Source organism: Oncorhynchus clarkii, chromosome 18 (assembly GCF_045791955.1).
Source record: "Oncorhynchus clarkii lewisi isolate Uvic-CL-2024 chromosome 18, UVic_Ocla_1.0, whole genome shotgun sequence".
Taxonomy (NCBI): Eukaryota; Metazoa; Chordata; class Actinopteri; order Salmoniformes; family Salmonidae; genus Oncorhynchus; species Oncorhynchus clarkii.
Genome location: NC_092164.1, coordinates 31,152,349 through 31,167,241, shown reverse-complemented (window position 1 = coordinate 31,167,241; position 14,893 = coordinate 31,152,349). Strand labels below are relative to the sequence as shown.

At 42.5% G+C, this 14,893-nt stretch overlaps 1 protein-coding gene across 8 annotated transcripts in view; it reads left to right on the top strand.

Annotated features, from left to right (window-relative positions):
* Positions 1–14,893, top strand: part of LOC139373325 (sodium bicarbonate cotransporter 3-like) — a 54,707-nt gene that overhangs the window by 27,842 nt on the left and 11,972 nt on the right. For all 8 annotated transcript variants that reach the window (XR_011627561.1, XM_071113721.1, XM_071113719.1 and 5 more), the window contains 6 exons: positions 5,198–5,280; positions 7,466–7,623; positions 7,872–7,959; positions 8,189–8,335; positions 8,856–8,965; positions 13,747–13,921. Coding sequence is in view for 7 of the 8 variants with exons in the window: in XM_071113721.1 (XP_070969822.1) it covers positions 5,198–5,280; positions 7,466–7,623; positions 7,872–7,959; positions 8,189–8,335; positions 8,856–8,965; positions 13,747–13,921 (761 nt within the window). In the remaining variant the exon portion in view is untranslated. The remainder of the gene's footprint in view (positions 1–5,197; positions 5,281–7,465; positions 7,624–7,871; positions 7,960–8,188; positions 8,336–8,855; positions 8,966–13,746; positions 13,922–14,893) is intronic.

Here is a 14,893-nt window from a genome sequence, read left to right as displayed (position 1 = left end):
GCTCAGTGTGTGTGCATGGCTCTTCTCGAGAATGGAAAAAGTGTTTTTATCATTTTACCATGCCATAGTTCTGCAGTGTCCGACATCAACGAGGGCCCGCTGTCCCGGGGCCAGTGAAAACGTGTGTTGGGCCAGTAACTTCTCAGTGCATTTTGGCATTCCAGTTTGACATTTACCTGCTGTGTAATCTCTCATGGACAGATCTACGTAAACATAACTGGTACCGTAGAATCTCTTGGGAAGGAATGGGATCCGTGGGATAGAGAGCAGCAGTAGTTCTGGTGTTTTTTTTGTTGTTGTTTTCTGTAGCTGGTTATTTGGACATATCACGATTTCGCAGGTGTGAGCATCTTTCGAATTTCGGCAATGGGAGGGGGATCTTCGGCCCCATAACTTGTTCTGGTTCCGCTCCTCGTTCTAGCATCTCTTCTCTCAACACGTATGGACCCAGAATCGAGCAGCTGACTACAGGAAACTTTCATTTGGGGTTAACCAAGATTATCTGCTCTGTCGCTGTCTTGAAAACCATTTGAAGACTACACGTGGAAAAGTCATGCTATTTGTATTTCAGCAATATGATTGGTCATTCATTCAACCATACTCCTCGCGAGTCAATTTCTCGAGCAGTACATACTGTAAGCTGATGCGTTCACACGTGAGCTGTCCAGAATAAAAAGAAGCGCTCACCAATCCATTTCCTTTAGGAAAATTTATTTATAAACGTAAACCTTCAATAGTGAACATATAGTGCTAGCAATATGCTGGCTACTGTTGATAAAAAGACGCCTGGCATTCATCTTGGCTAGCCTACTTTAGCCAGATTAATATCTTCTCTTTTGAAAGGCAGTTGTCATAATGGGGAAGCATCCTATTCTTAGATCCTCTCAAAATAACATACAAAAGTGAATGCAATTAATACAATGCAATTCTAAATAATGATTTTGCTAGATATTGCTAGATTCTATTGCTCGATTATATTCTACAGCATAATAACCAAATGTAGCCTATTACTAGCTAAACATAGAGAGAAAGCATGCCAACCTATAGGCCCTGTATGACCCCAATGCATTTTAACTACACCATGTTCGGGCCAGTAGAGATTATATTTGGGCCAGTGAGAAGAGAAGGTCACCTTTCACTCTGGTTCTGTGATTATTTCTTTGTCCACTTTTTCATTGCAAACCTTTTTTTTATTCATTCAGTCCTAAAATGAGACCCTGAAGGCGTTTAATTGACTGCAAGTTTTCCATCCCTTGAGGCCTGCTTAGTCTAGTCAGTGTAATAGATGAGTCGACATAATATTCTGGGTTATTTTTCCAGTTACTGTCACTTCTCTCCATGACTGTCCCATTGTGAATATACTGTACAACCTGGACAGACTTAAAAAACGTCAAATATCTTGTATTTTTCCAGAGCAGCATCGTTTGGCGCCTCCTCCATAATTCCTGAGTATAAACACACACGTCTCAGACGTTTTCCCCATAAAGAGTCTAACAAGGAACTCCTACAGTACATGTGCAAACAGCATGCTAAATATAAAGCCATAGAGAGGGGTTGAGGTGGGAGGGTTTTAACGTTGACACGTAACTCTCTCAGTTCCAGTGACATCCACAGTGACTTTTTTGTTCTTCCCGGACTTGGATAGTATTTAGCCCCTGTATTTATAGCAGTGTGTGTAGAAGAGAGCTGAACTGGAAGGCTGGGTCATGAGAACTAGAGACTTCTAGTTTGGAGGGAAACATGATTTAAGGTGGGCAACTGGTTGTCTTATTATAGGTACTAGTGAGGTTCTGTAATCTTCCATTACTTCTGTCTAGGAGACAACGTTTGCCAAGAAACTATATACTGTACTTGACCACCTTGTGAGTATCGCTCGAGTGAAGTTTGAATCCCATGTTTGACAACAGTTGCCAAGAAACCAAATACTAGACACTTACTTCACCTCGTTCTGAGTATCGTTCATTTGAGTTTGAATCCCATGCTTGCGTAGACAGGAAGTGTAGGATGATTTCTAGGAACTATTAGGCTAAACCTTATAACACCCAAACCAGCTATCTCACCCACAAAATTGCTTGGTAAACCACCTCTCCCTAATGGCAGGCTATAGAGAGTTATTGTAGATTCAATAGAGCGTCAAATGCCTTCATTGCATCCGACACACGATGAATGCAGCTGCTCATTCCTGATCAGGCCCTGGGGTCACTTTAGGCTATTCTTCACCGTTAGTGTCCGCTAACAACATAATTGACCCTGAGAGTTATAACTGCAATCTACACTGTATCAGCATCAGGGGAGTCAGATCATCATCAGTCTTCCAACCAAGGCTTATATACAGTTGTGAACTAAATATATTGGCAGCCTTGCACTTTTCTTAAATAATTCCCTATTTCATATAAAATAAGTTGAACTTGAAAACAACATTTGGTCTCCACACCTTTTGTTATTGGATTTTCAACATTGCAGAACAAATTGTATTTTTGTAAACTTAAATTGGCATGGACAAAATTGTTGGCACCACCCTGGAGCTAGTACTTGGTTGCACAGCCTTTGGCCAAGATAACTGCCAACAAACATTGCACTCCAAAACACCTTGATAATCTGCTGATTTCATGCTGTCTTGTACACATTGAAGGACCCCAGTGCCAGAGGCAGCATGGCAACACCACAGCATTAACAAACCTCCCCCGTGTTTGATTGGGAGGGTGTTCTTTTCTTTATTGAATGCTTCAATTGGTGGTTGGTAAACATAGGAAGTCCCCACTGCTGAAAGAGACACAAGAAAGCCTGATTGAACTTCTCATAAACCCACCTTAACAAGCATAAATCCTGGGGACAATGTTCTGTGGACCAATAAAACAACATTTGAGCTCTTTGGAAATACAAATCAGCGCTGTGTCTACTGACAAATTAATCACACCCTCCTTACAATCAAATATGGGAGGTTTGATAATGATGTGAGGTTTCTTTACTGACTCTGGTCCTGGGGGCCTTGAACGTGCACAAAGCATCATGATCACACTTCCTCAATTCAAAAATGATGGTGACACTTTCCCAAAGATGGTTTGGTATAGTTCAGAAACTTTGGGAACCAAGCTCGAGTTATCAGTGTTATCACTGTTTTGTGAAATGTCATCATCCCAGAAAAAGAGTGAGAACTTTCTCTAGTAATACTAGTCCTGTGTGAGTGGGGCTATAGCCGTAATAATAACATGTGCAGAATTAAGCTTTTCTTGCAGTAAAATGATACACCAAATGTAGGAAGAATTTGGACTTGGGAACAGGATTGGAGAAATATGATTAATTTATTTTTGAACATGTGAGAATACAATGCTCAGTTAGCACCTTCACAGATGGTATCTTTATCATAAAGCGTCATAATATAAAAGCTGATTAGTATTTCAACCACATAAAATATGCATCAAAGCCGAACTGAAATCCCATCAGAAACAAGTTTGGTCGCTTTCACAGCCTTCTTTTTCCTTACAGCCGGTCAAACTGATGTCATTAGGACATTTTAAACAGAAAATCTTTCCTGTTTTATTTTTGCTTTATTGTAATGTTATTTTCTCCCCAGGCCCTAAACTTCTTTGCTACGCAAAAGAAGACAGAGAAAAATTGACCGATGTCAACTAGATTGAAGAATTAATTATTCAATTGATCTATTACATTCTATTTAGTCTTCTAGGGCAACATATAAGAAGCTACATTAATCTAATTATAGACAAGTTGACTAACAAATAGCCTACCAAAATGTCAGAAATTATAAGCAGAAACATCTAAAACAGGCAACACCAAATAACGCACGCCTGTCAAATCGTTCTGCAGTCTTTGACTGGAGCCTGTAGCACATGTTCTATATATGCAGGTTAGGGTTGGGTGCGGAGCTCAGATTTTCACTTTGTCACATAGTCGGGCAGTTGTGGATGGGTTATTAGCAATTAGCAATTGCGGATGAACAAACGGCTGACCCATGCGCCAATAATTTTGTCCATGCCTTTTGTATTTATTTTCTGAATTAAAATTGACTGAAGTTTACAAAAATAAAATTTGGTTCTGCAATGTTAAAAATCTAACAATAACATATTTTGTACTTATTTGAGAAGAAATGGGGAATTATTTAAGAAAAGTGCAAGGGTGCCAATATATTTGGCTACAACTATATATACAGTACACCTGCTCACCTTTTGACTGCCGGATTCTTTAGTAAGAACTGTCTAATGCCACTGCAGCACTCATGTCACAGTACCACACAACATGTAGTGTCAGCTCTTGGTATGCAGATGAAGACAAATGATCATAGAGTCAGTAGTGTTTGTCCTCAGTGTGCCCCTGGTTTTGGAATGATATGATTTGATTAGTCAAACTTGTTTACTGTACATATAGCGTGGCCTGAGGTCCAGCATGGAGCGCGCATTCCGGGTTTAAGCTTCTGGATGCAATCTCCCCTAATCCCTGTCACTCCCAGGGGCTTTGTAGGGAATGTGAGCAATAGCGCTTCTGTTCGTCCCAACATGGCTGCCTCATAGCCCGCAGGGACGAGTTAGAATAGGTCACAGGTCAAGGATGACCGTCACCCATTCATATTCATTTGAACATTCCTCTACGTTCTAGGTGACTTGAGACGGAGGGAGTGGAGTGTGTGGTGTCGCTATGTTACAGTTCATTCATTTCTGTGGTTCTTTCCTCAATGCACGTCTCCCTCGCTGAAGTGCTGGCGTTTCCTGTGTACGGCTCACCTCACATGGCTATAGGGCGCATTGAAGTTGAGGTGCAATTTCTTGAACCCTTACCACTGCAGGCCATAATGAAGTTTCATTATGTTGTCAATTAATTAAGTCTTTTGAGATTGTATAAATTGAACATTGTATCAAATACTATTTAGCAGTATGCATCGGTAGTCTAGGCCTATACAAGAGAACCTATAGAAAAATAATTGTAATTAATTGATCAGAGTATGGCTGCATAATTTTTGTATAGATTAAGGCTTCTCAAATTAAATATGAGAACCGGTATTGTGTTTTGATGCTTTGCAAACTGTCTGCATATGAGTGATATATGAAAAACACAATATTATCAAAAGCAGGCATTCTAATCTCAGTATCCACAAGAATGCATTGAGCAGCAGGAGCCCCGGTGCTCCAGAGCTGACATTGCTAACACTCTTCTGCCACTATCCCCTGTCTGTTTGTCGTTTCAGGGCCACTGATATCCACACACTCTGTCCCCAGTAACCTGGATAGCAGCAGCAAGGCCGGAGACAGGAGGCCCTCCAAAGTTGGGGTCAGTAAAGATAATAGCAATGTGGACTTCAGCAAGGTAACCCCTGCTACTGGGCAAAGAAACAGATGGCAGTTCTGCTTCTAGCTCCTAAGAAACTTTGCAACAAGCATTTCACTACATCACAAGTGTTTCGCTACACCCGCAAAAACATCTGCTAAATATGTGTATGTGACCAATAAAATTTTATTTTCACCACATTCATCCAGAGGACCAAGACAACCATCATCAATCCACAGCTCTTACTCTCTGGGCATAATAAACATCACCTGCCTTCTATAACCAAGAACCAGTCTCAAAGTTAACTGTACAGTGTTTTATTTCAATAACTGGATTTGGTTCAGTGAGCTCTCCCTCATTATATCATTTTACGACTCTTTCATCGATGTAATAAGTAGGCTGGCGGCCATGAGGAGTCATCAGCATCTAACCAGCTTTCATGTGTATGCCAAGAAGAAACTTCTTACTGGGGGAGTCTAATCAAGAGAGGGAGACGTACTGTGTGTGTTTTTGAAAAGAGGGAGATGCAGATATGACCCATCTCAGTGGGCAAGGTTTCCCAGCTCTCTTAAATAGTTCACGCAAACGACCTTGTGACGAAAGGAACTCCATTGCCCTGTACTGCCCTTATATTCTCCCTCTACGCCAGTGGTTCCCAAACTTTTGGGTGCGCCCCCTAGGGGAACTCAGTGCGGTGTTCAACTTAGTCTTGAAATTGGGTAGTGCATCATCCGTATTCCTCTTGTCATGTCAGTCATTGCATACCTCAGAGAGCTATTTATAACTTTATAACAGATCAACTAGCCCATGCCAGCTAACTTTTCTTTAGCTAGTTTTTTTAGCCCATGTTTGAGTCACTCAAATATCACATGAATACACATTAGACATGGTAAAATGTATAGAATTGCAAAAAAATAGCTTTAAAACGGCTAAATCTTCTCTGCACCCTATGAGAAAATGTGTTGAATTGCAGGAAATAAGATTTAAACCTGCAAAATGTTATCTCCACCAGCAAGAGGGTTGTGAACAGTGCTTGTGCCCATAGAAATAGACATGGGGGGGGGGGTAGATACTCCAGGTAGATACTGTAGGTAGATACTTTCCCAATATAAATCTGCATTCCCGTGGGCATCCCCCGGGACCCGACAGACATCATTGCAGTGTGGTTGGCATTTTTCAAGCTATGGGTGTGGGGGTCAGATAAAATTTGGGCTGAAAATGTTGTATGGTATATCCCCACTGATTATTTAGAACAGTTGTCTTTCTGTTTTGTATGTGTTATCTATTGTATTAGTTAGCATAATACAAAAAAATCCCCATACAAATCTGTCAGTTTAAGCTAGAGATTTGTTTTGCATTGGATGAGTCTCAATCCGCCGATGTCGCACTTTATCTGCGGTGAAAGGTGGCAGAGCTAGAGCGGTGTTTGCTCTACGATCCCCACAAGCGTCTTGGGACTCATCTGAAGTCGGTACAGCCGATCTGCCAACTTCTGTCTGTAGCATCTGAACAGTTTGGGCTACTCGCTAATATGACCCCTTTGTGGAAATGTGAGACTCTCATGAACACGTGCATGTGGTTTTGCTCTAGGTCTTGCACGACTCGTCTGAAGGTCCCCCGGTACCAGTTGAAAAAATGAATGAAAGTATATGGAGACTGTTAGTGCCACAAATAAGGGGTTATATACATGTCAAAACAAAATGAAACATGTTTCCTTATCTGTCTTATATCTAAGATATAGGACAATTAATACGATAGCCTAATATAATGGGCCACTTGAGAATCTCGGGTATTTTAACCCATTAGCCTATTTTTGTGCATTTTGATCTTGCCTAGGGTGGCAACATTGCTAGGACCAGGGCTGCAAAGCGAGCTATGTCACATACACCTAAAATAACATTGCGGGACTGTGGTTGGGTTCGGTATCAGTTCTTGCGGGAGCGGTTGGGAGTCGGACAAGAACTCAGCAAGAGCTAGAGGGCACAGTATGAAAAGCAGTGGGCGGGAGCGGGATGAAGAATTATTTCCTGCGCAGACCTCTCTCCCTAACACTAACACTCTCGATTCAACTAATCAAGCCTTTGCTAGGGCAACAAAAAACTCAAATGTGCTTTGGGATTGGGAGACACTCTCTTATAATGTTGTTACTCCCTAAAGTCTCTCTCTCTGTCCCATTCGGGTCCTATAGGTGGACATGAACTTCATGAAGAAGATTCCTCCGGGCGCTGAGGCGTCCAACGTGCTGGTAGGTGAGGTGGACTTCCTGGAGAAGCCCATCATCGCCTTCGTACGCCTGTCTCCCGCCGTCCTCATCACAGGGCTCACGGAGGTGCCCGTGCCCACCAGGTAGGTACACTACATCTCTACACCCACTCTTTCACTGGTCTTTCTCTGTCTAACCTGCTTGTCCTAGGCTTTATTCATGCACCTGCTCCCCTACAGTAACCTAAACTATTTGGAGTCATATGTCCTATCACCAAATACACTCACTTATGTTGGGTTTTGAGTAAAATACATTGTATTAGCCTATATCTGTCCATCTACATATATTTGCGTTGAGTCTAATGTGTGAAAATGGTTTGTGTCCTCTACAGATTTCTGTTCCTGCTACTGGGTCCACACGGGAAAGGCCCTCAGTACCATGAGATTGGCAGATCCATGGCCACACTGATGACAGATGAGGTCAGAGGAGGGGAGATGTTTTACGTGCTGTTTGTGCAATTATTATTTTATATTCTTATCAGGATTAGTAACATTCATTCATTAACATTAATTATATCCCCCCCTGACATGTATAGAACATAATAACCTTGAAACCTTGAATCCTTAGGTGTGGCATTCAGATTAGATACATTTTACGTTAGTTAGATCAACATTTAAAAGCTATACTCTTTCCTGCATGTCTCTGTAGATATTCCATGATGTAGCGTACAAAGCCAAAGACCGGACGGACCTGCTGTCTGGGATAGATGAATTTCTGGACCAGGTGACAGTTCTGCCCCCAGGAGAATGGGACCCCACGATACGAATCGAACCCCCCAAGAACGTCCCATCGCAGGTGTGGGTCTAAGATGACAATGAGCTTGCCTATAATCAGAAAATGAACAAACCCATACAAAAATATATATACATAGATGTCTGAAGTTAAGTTAAACCTGATGTTAGATATTGGTCACATATTTAGTGCTCTTCAATCATGATCCTGGAGACCCCCAAGAGGTGCAGGCTTTTGTTTCTGCCTAGCACTAATACACTTGATTAAACTAGTCAAGGGCTTGATAATTAGTTGAATCAGATGTGGTAATACTAGGTTGGCGATATAGCCTGCACTGCACCACCTGTAGGCCCCAGGACCAGGATTGAAGAACACTGGCTTGCATGGTAGTTTTCCATGATGTTTTTGATGATGTGTATGACTGTGCCTCCTGGTGGCAGTAGAGGATATGTCAGCCCTGTAATAACTTAGTCATGCATGCATACATGTGGGTGGCCCCAGTGGAAATCGAACCCACGACCCTGGCGTGGCCAACTCCATGCTCTACAAACTGTGCTACACCTATAATGACTCTCACCTTTAGATGAAGAGGAAGATACCCTCCCAGCCCAATGGGTCGGCCTCACCCTCTGGGGAGATGTTGGAGGAGGATGAAGGCCACGGAGCTGGGCCCGAGCTGCAGAGAACCGGACGGTGAGTTAGACATATGAATTCACAGGGGAGGTTTCCCGGGGCACAGATTAAGCTTAATTCTAGATGTAAAAGCATTTTCAATGGGGATTCAATTTTGAGTTTGTTTTTTAGTCCTGGATCTTAATATGTGTCTGTGGAAACTGCCCCATAGAGGAGAGTTGATAAGGCAAAATAATTCAAGGCGAAAGATCCGGGTGCCTTGCGAGGATCAGGTGGCAAGTGGCTAATCTGCCCTTGCCTTCCATTTTGCTAACTAACATTCAATCGCTGGAAAATAAATGGGACGAACTGAAATCACATATCTTATCAACGGGACATTAAAAACTGCAATATCTAATGTTTCATCGAGTCGTGGCTGAACGATGACATTAAGAACATACAGCTGACGGGTTATATACTCTATCGGCAAGATAGAACAACAGGGGTGGGGCCCTATGCATTTATGTAAACAACAGCTGGTGCACAATATCTAAGGAAGTCTCAAAGTTTTTCTCACCTGAGGTAGAGTATCTCAAGGTAGAGTATCTCATGATAAGCTCATGATAAGCTGTCTACCTAGAGAATTGTCATCTATATTTTTCGTAGCTGTTTTACATACTACCACAGAGCGAAGTTGGCACTAAAACCGCACTCAATGAGCTGTATTCCGCCATAAGCAAACAGGAAAATGCTCCCCCAGAGGTGGCGCTCCTGGTGGCCGGTGACTTTAATGCAGGGAAACTTAAATCAGTTTTACCACATTTTTATCAGCATATTAAATGTGCACCCAGAGGGAAAACAATTCTAGATCACCTTTACTCCACACACAGTACAAAGCTCTCCCTCGCCATCCATTTGGCAAATCTGACCATATCCTCCTGCTTACAAGCAAAAATGTAAGCAGGAAGCACCAGTGACTCGGTCTATAAAAAAGTGGTCAGATGAAGCAGATGCTAAACTACAGGATTGTTTTACTAGCACAGACTGGAATATGTTCCGGGATTGTTCCGATGGCATTGAGGAGTACACCACATCAGTCACTGGCTTTATCAATATGTGCATCGAGGACATCGTCCCCACAGTGACTGTACGTACATATCCCAACCAGAAGCCATTGATTACAGGCAACATTCGCACTGAGCTAAAGGGCAGAGCTGCCAACTTTCAAGGAGCGGGACTCTAACCCAGAAGCTTATAAGAAATCCCACTATGCTCTCAGACGAATCATCAAACAGGCAAAGCGTCAATACAGGACTAAGATCGAATCGTACTACACCGGCTCCGACGCTCGTCGGATGTGGCAGGGCTTGCAAACTATTACAGGCTATAAAGGGAAGCACAGCATGAGAAACATGCATGAGAGCATCAGCTGGTCCAGATGACTGTGTGATCACGCTCTCCGCAGCCGATGTGAGTAAGACCTTTAAACAGGTCAACATTCACAAGGCTTCTGGGCCAGACGGATTACCAGGACGTGTAGTCTGAGCATGCGCTGACCAACTGGCAGGTGTCTTCACTGACATTTTCAACCTCTCCCTGTCTGAGTCTGTAATACCAACGTGTTTCAAGCAAACCACCATAGTCCCTGTGCCCAAGAACACCAAGGTAACCTGCCTAAATGACTACCGAACCGTAGCACTCACATCTGTAGCCATGAAATACTTTGAAAGGCTGTTCATGGCTCACATCAACACCATCGTCCCAGAAACCCTCGACCCACTCCAATTTGCATACCGCACCAACAGACCCACAGATCTCTATTGCACCCCACACTGCCCTTTCCCACCTGGACAAATGGAACACCTATGTGAGAATGCTATTCATTGACTACAGCTCAGCGTTCAACACCATAGTGCCCTCAAAGCTCATCACTAAGCTAAGGACCCTGGGACTAAACACCTCCCACTGTTACTGGATCCTGGACTTCCTGATGATCTGCCCCCAGGTGGTGAGGTTAGGTAACAACACATCCATCCAGGACCTCTATACCAGGCGATGTCAGAGGAAGGCCCTAAAAATTGTCAGACTCCAGCCACCCTAGTATTAGACTGCTCTCTCTGCTACAGCATGGCAAGCGGTACCAGAGCGCCAAGTCTAGGTCCAAGAGGCTTCTAAACAGCTTCTACCCCCAAGCCTTTAGACTCCTGAACAACTAATCAAACGGCTACCCAGACTATTTATGCATAGCCACTTTAATAACCCTACCTGCATGTACATACAGTGCCTTGCGAAAGTATTCGGCCCCCTTGAACTTTGCGACCTTTTGCCACATTTCAGGCTTCAAACATAAAGATATAAAACTGTATTTTTTTGTGAAGAATCAACAACAAGTGGGACACAATCATGAAGTGGAACGACATTTATTGGATATTTCAAACTTTTTTAACAAATCAAAAACTGAAAAATTGGGCGTGCAAAATTATTCAGCCCCCTTAAGTTAATTACTTTGTAGCGCCACCTTTTTCTGCGATTACAGCTGTAAGTCGCTTGGGGTATGTCTCTATCAGTTTTGCACATCGAGAGACTGACATTTTTTCCCATTCCTCCTTGCAAAACAGCTCGAGCTCAGTGAGGTTGGATGGAGAGCATTTGTGAACAGCAGTTTTCAGTTCTTTCCACAGATTCTCGATTGGATTCAGGTCTGGACTTTGACTTGGCCATTCTAACACCTGGATATGTTTATTTTTGAACCATTCCATTGTAGATTTTGCTTTATGTTTTGGATCATTGTCTTGTTGGAAGACAAATCTCCGTCCCAGTCTCAGGTCTTTTGCAGACTCCATCAGGTTTTCTTCCAGAATGGTCCTGTATTTGGCTCCATCCATCTTCCCATCAATTTGAACCATCTTCCCTGTCCCTGCTGAAGAAAAGCAGGCCCAAACCATGATGCTGCCACCACCATGTTTGACAGTGGGGATGGTGTGTTCAGCTGTGTTGCTTTTACGCCAAACATAACGTTTTGCATTGTTGCCAAAAAGTTACATTTTGGTTTCATCTGACCAGAGCACCTTCTTCCACATGTTTTGTGTGTCTCCCAGGTGGCTTGTGGCAAACTTTAAACAACACTTTTTATGGATATCTTTAAGAAATGGCTTTCTTCTTGCCACTCTTCCATAAAGGCCAGATTTGTGCAATATACTTGTCCTATGGACAGAGTCTCCCACCTCAGCTGTAGATCTCTGCAGTTCATCCAGAGTGATCATGGGCCTCTTGGCTGCATCTCTGATCAGTCTTCTCCTTGTATGAGCTGAAAGTTTAGAAGGACGGCCAGGTCTTGGTAGATTTGCAGTGGTCTGATACTCCTTCCATTTCAATATTATCGCTTGCACAGTGCTCCTTGGGATGTTTAAAGCTTGGGAAATCTTTTTGTATCCAAATCCGGCTTTAAACTTCTTCACAACAGTATCTCGGACCTGCCTGGTGTGTTCCTTGTTCTTCATGATGCTCTCTGCGCTTTTAACGGACCTCTGAGACTATCACAGTGCAGGTGCATTTATACGGAGACTTGATTACACACAGGTGGATTGTATTTATCATCATTAGTCATTTAGGTCAACATTGGATCATTCAGAGATCCTCACTGAACTTCTGGAGAGAGTTTGCTGCACTGATAGTAAAGGGGCTGAATAATTTTGCACGCCCAATTTTTCAGTTTTTGATTTGTTAAAAAAGTTTGAAATATCCAATAAATGTCATTCCACTTCATGATTGTGTCCCACTTGTTGTTGATTCTTCACAAAAAAATACAGTTTTATATCTTTATGTTTGAAGCCTGAAATGTGGCAAAAGGTTGCAAATTTCAAGGGGGCCGAATACTTTCGCAAGGCACTGTAATTACCTCGACACCGGTGCCCCTGCACATTGACACATTGACTATGAATCGGTACCCCCTATATATCCCCACTATGGTTATTTACTGCTGCTCCTTAATCATTTGTTTTTCATATCTCTTACTTTTCTTTGGTATTTTTTTGGTATTTTCTTAAAACTGCATTGGGCTTGTAAAGTAAGCATTTCACCTGTTGTATTTGGCGCATGTGACAAATATAATTTGATTTGAAATAAATGTTATTCGTTTTGAAATTCATTAAACATTTTTAAGGCAAAACATTATTGAAACTGTTTATGAAGTCAAAAATTAACGGCATACAATTCCTACATACTGTGACAAGTCATGAACATAACTGCACAGCACATAACCACGGATATTGAATGGTTGATTTTAATGTTGTATAGATCATTATGACTGCACAATTACGATGCTGGCATAAAATGCTGGCATAAATAGAGACTCAGGTTCTAGGTGTGAAAGCCTCTGTGATCACGTGGCTGCTTGTAGAGTGTGTTTATTTGTAGAGTGTTTATTTGTGCTTGTGTAAGTTAGGTGAGTGTGTGAGGTAGAAAGATGGGCTGACTGGTATCTGGGTCTGAGAGCAGGAGTGTCCAACCCCATAGGGAAATGTGAATGAATGCTTGTGAAATAAGTGTCAAAATATCTGTACCACCAATGAACTGCCATTCACCTACTGTGATGCCCCCCAAAAGTTCTCTGCAGGCTCCAAAAAGTAATCTGGCAGACCCTATTGATGATGGTCTGAAAATGTTATCTGCTGGTCCTGAAAAAATATCTGCCGACCCTATGGAAGGTCCAAAAGAGTCGACAAATGTGTTATGGTCCCCTATATGGTATAAAAACCAAATCCAGAAGTACAAGATGTTATCTGGGGTACTCTACCCCATTAGTATAATGCTGCTACTTCAGTTAGCCTGCTGCAATGTGTTGTGGTTTTCCCTTCCTATAGGATCTTTGGAGGCCTGGTGATGGATATAAAGCGGAAGGCCCCGTTCTACTGGAGCGACATCCGGGACTCGTTGAACCTGCAGTGTCTGGCCTCCATCCTGTTCCTCTACTGCGCCTGCATGTCCCCTGTCATCACCTTCGGAGGGCTGCTGGGCGAGGCCACAAAGGGCAACATAGTGAGTGGGTCCTTGTACATGAGTGTCAATGAATGCCACTCCGATTACATCTGTTTGTCTTCTATCTGTGCTATGTCACCTAATACAGTTGAAGTCGGAAGTTTACATACACCTTAGCCAAATACATTTAAACTCAGTTTATCACAATTCCTGACATTTAATCCTAGTAAAAATTCCCTGTCTTAGGTCAGTTAGGATCACCACTTTATTTTAAGAATGTGAAATATCAGAATAATAGTAGAGAGAATGATTTATTTCAGCTTTTATTTCTTTCATCACATTCCCAGCGGGTCAGAAATGTACATACACTCAATTAGTATTTAGTAGCATTGCATTTAAATTGTTAAACTTGGGTCAAACGTTTCAGGTAGCCCTCCACAAGTTTCCCACAATAAGTTGGGTGAATTTTGGCTCATTCCTCCTGTCAGAGCTGGTGTAACGGAGTCAGGTTTGTAGGCCTCCTTGCTCGCGCACAATTTTTCAGTTCTGTCCACAAATTTTCTATTGGATTGAGGTCAGGGCTTTGTGATGGCCACTCCAATACCTTGACTTTGTTGTCCTTAATCCATTTTGCAACAACTTTCGAAGTATGCTTGGGGTCATTGTCCATTTGGAAGACCCATTTGCGACCAAGCTTTAACTTCCTGACTGATGTCTTGAGATGTTGCTTCAATATATCCACATAATTTCCCTTCCTTATGAAGCCATCTATTTTGTGAAGTGCACCAGTCCCTCCTGCAGCAAAGCACCCCCACATCATGATGCTGCCACCCCCGTGCTTCACGGTTGGGATGGTGTTGGTGATGGTGTTCTTCGGCTTGCAAACAGTTTATTTTTGTTCCATCAGACCAGAGGACATTTCTCCAAAAAGTATGATCTTTGTCCCCATGTGCAGTTGCAAACCAAAGTCTGGATTTTTTAATGGCGGTTTTGGAGCAGTGGCTTCTTCCTTGCTGAGCGTCCTTTCAGGTT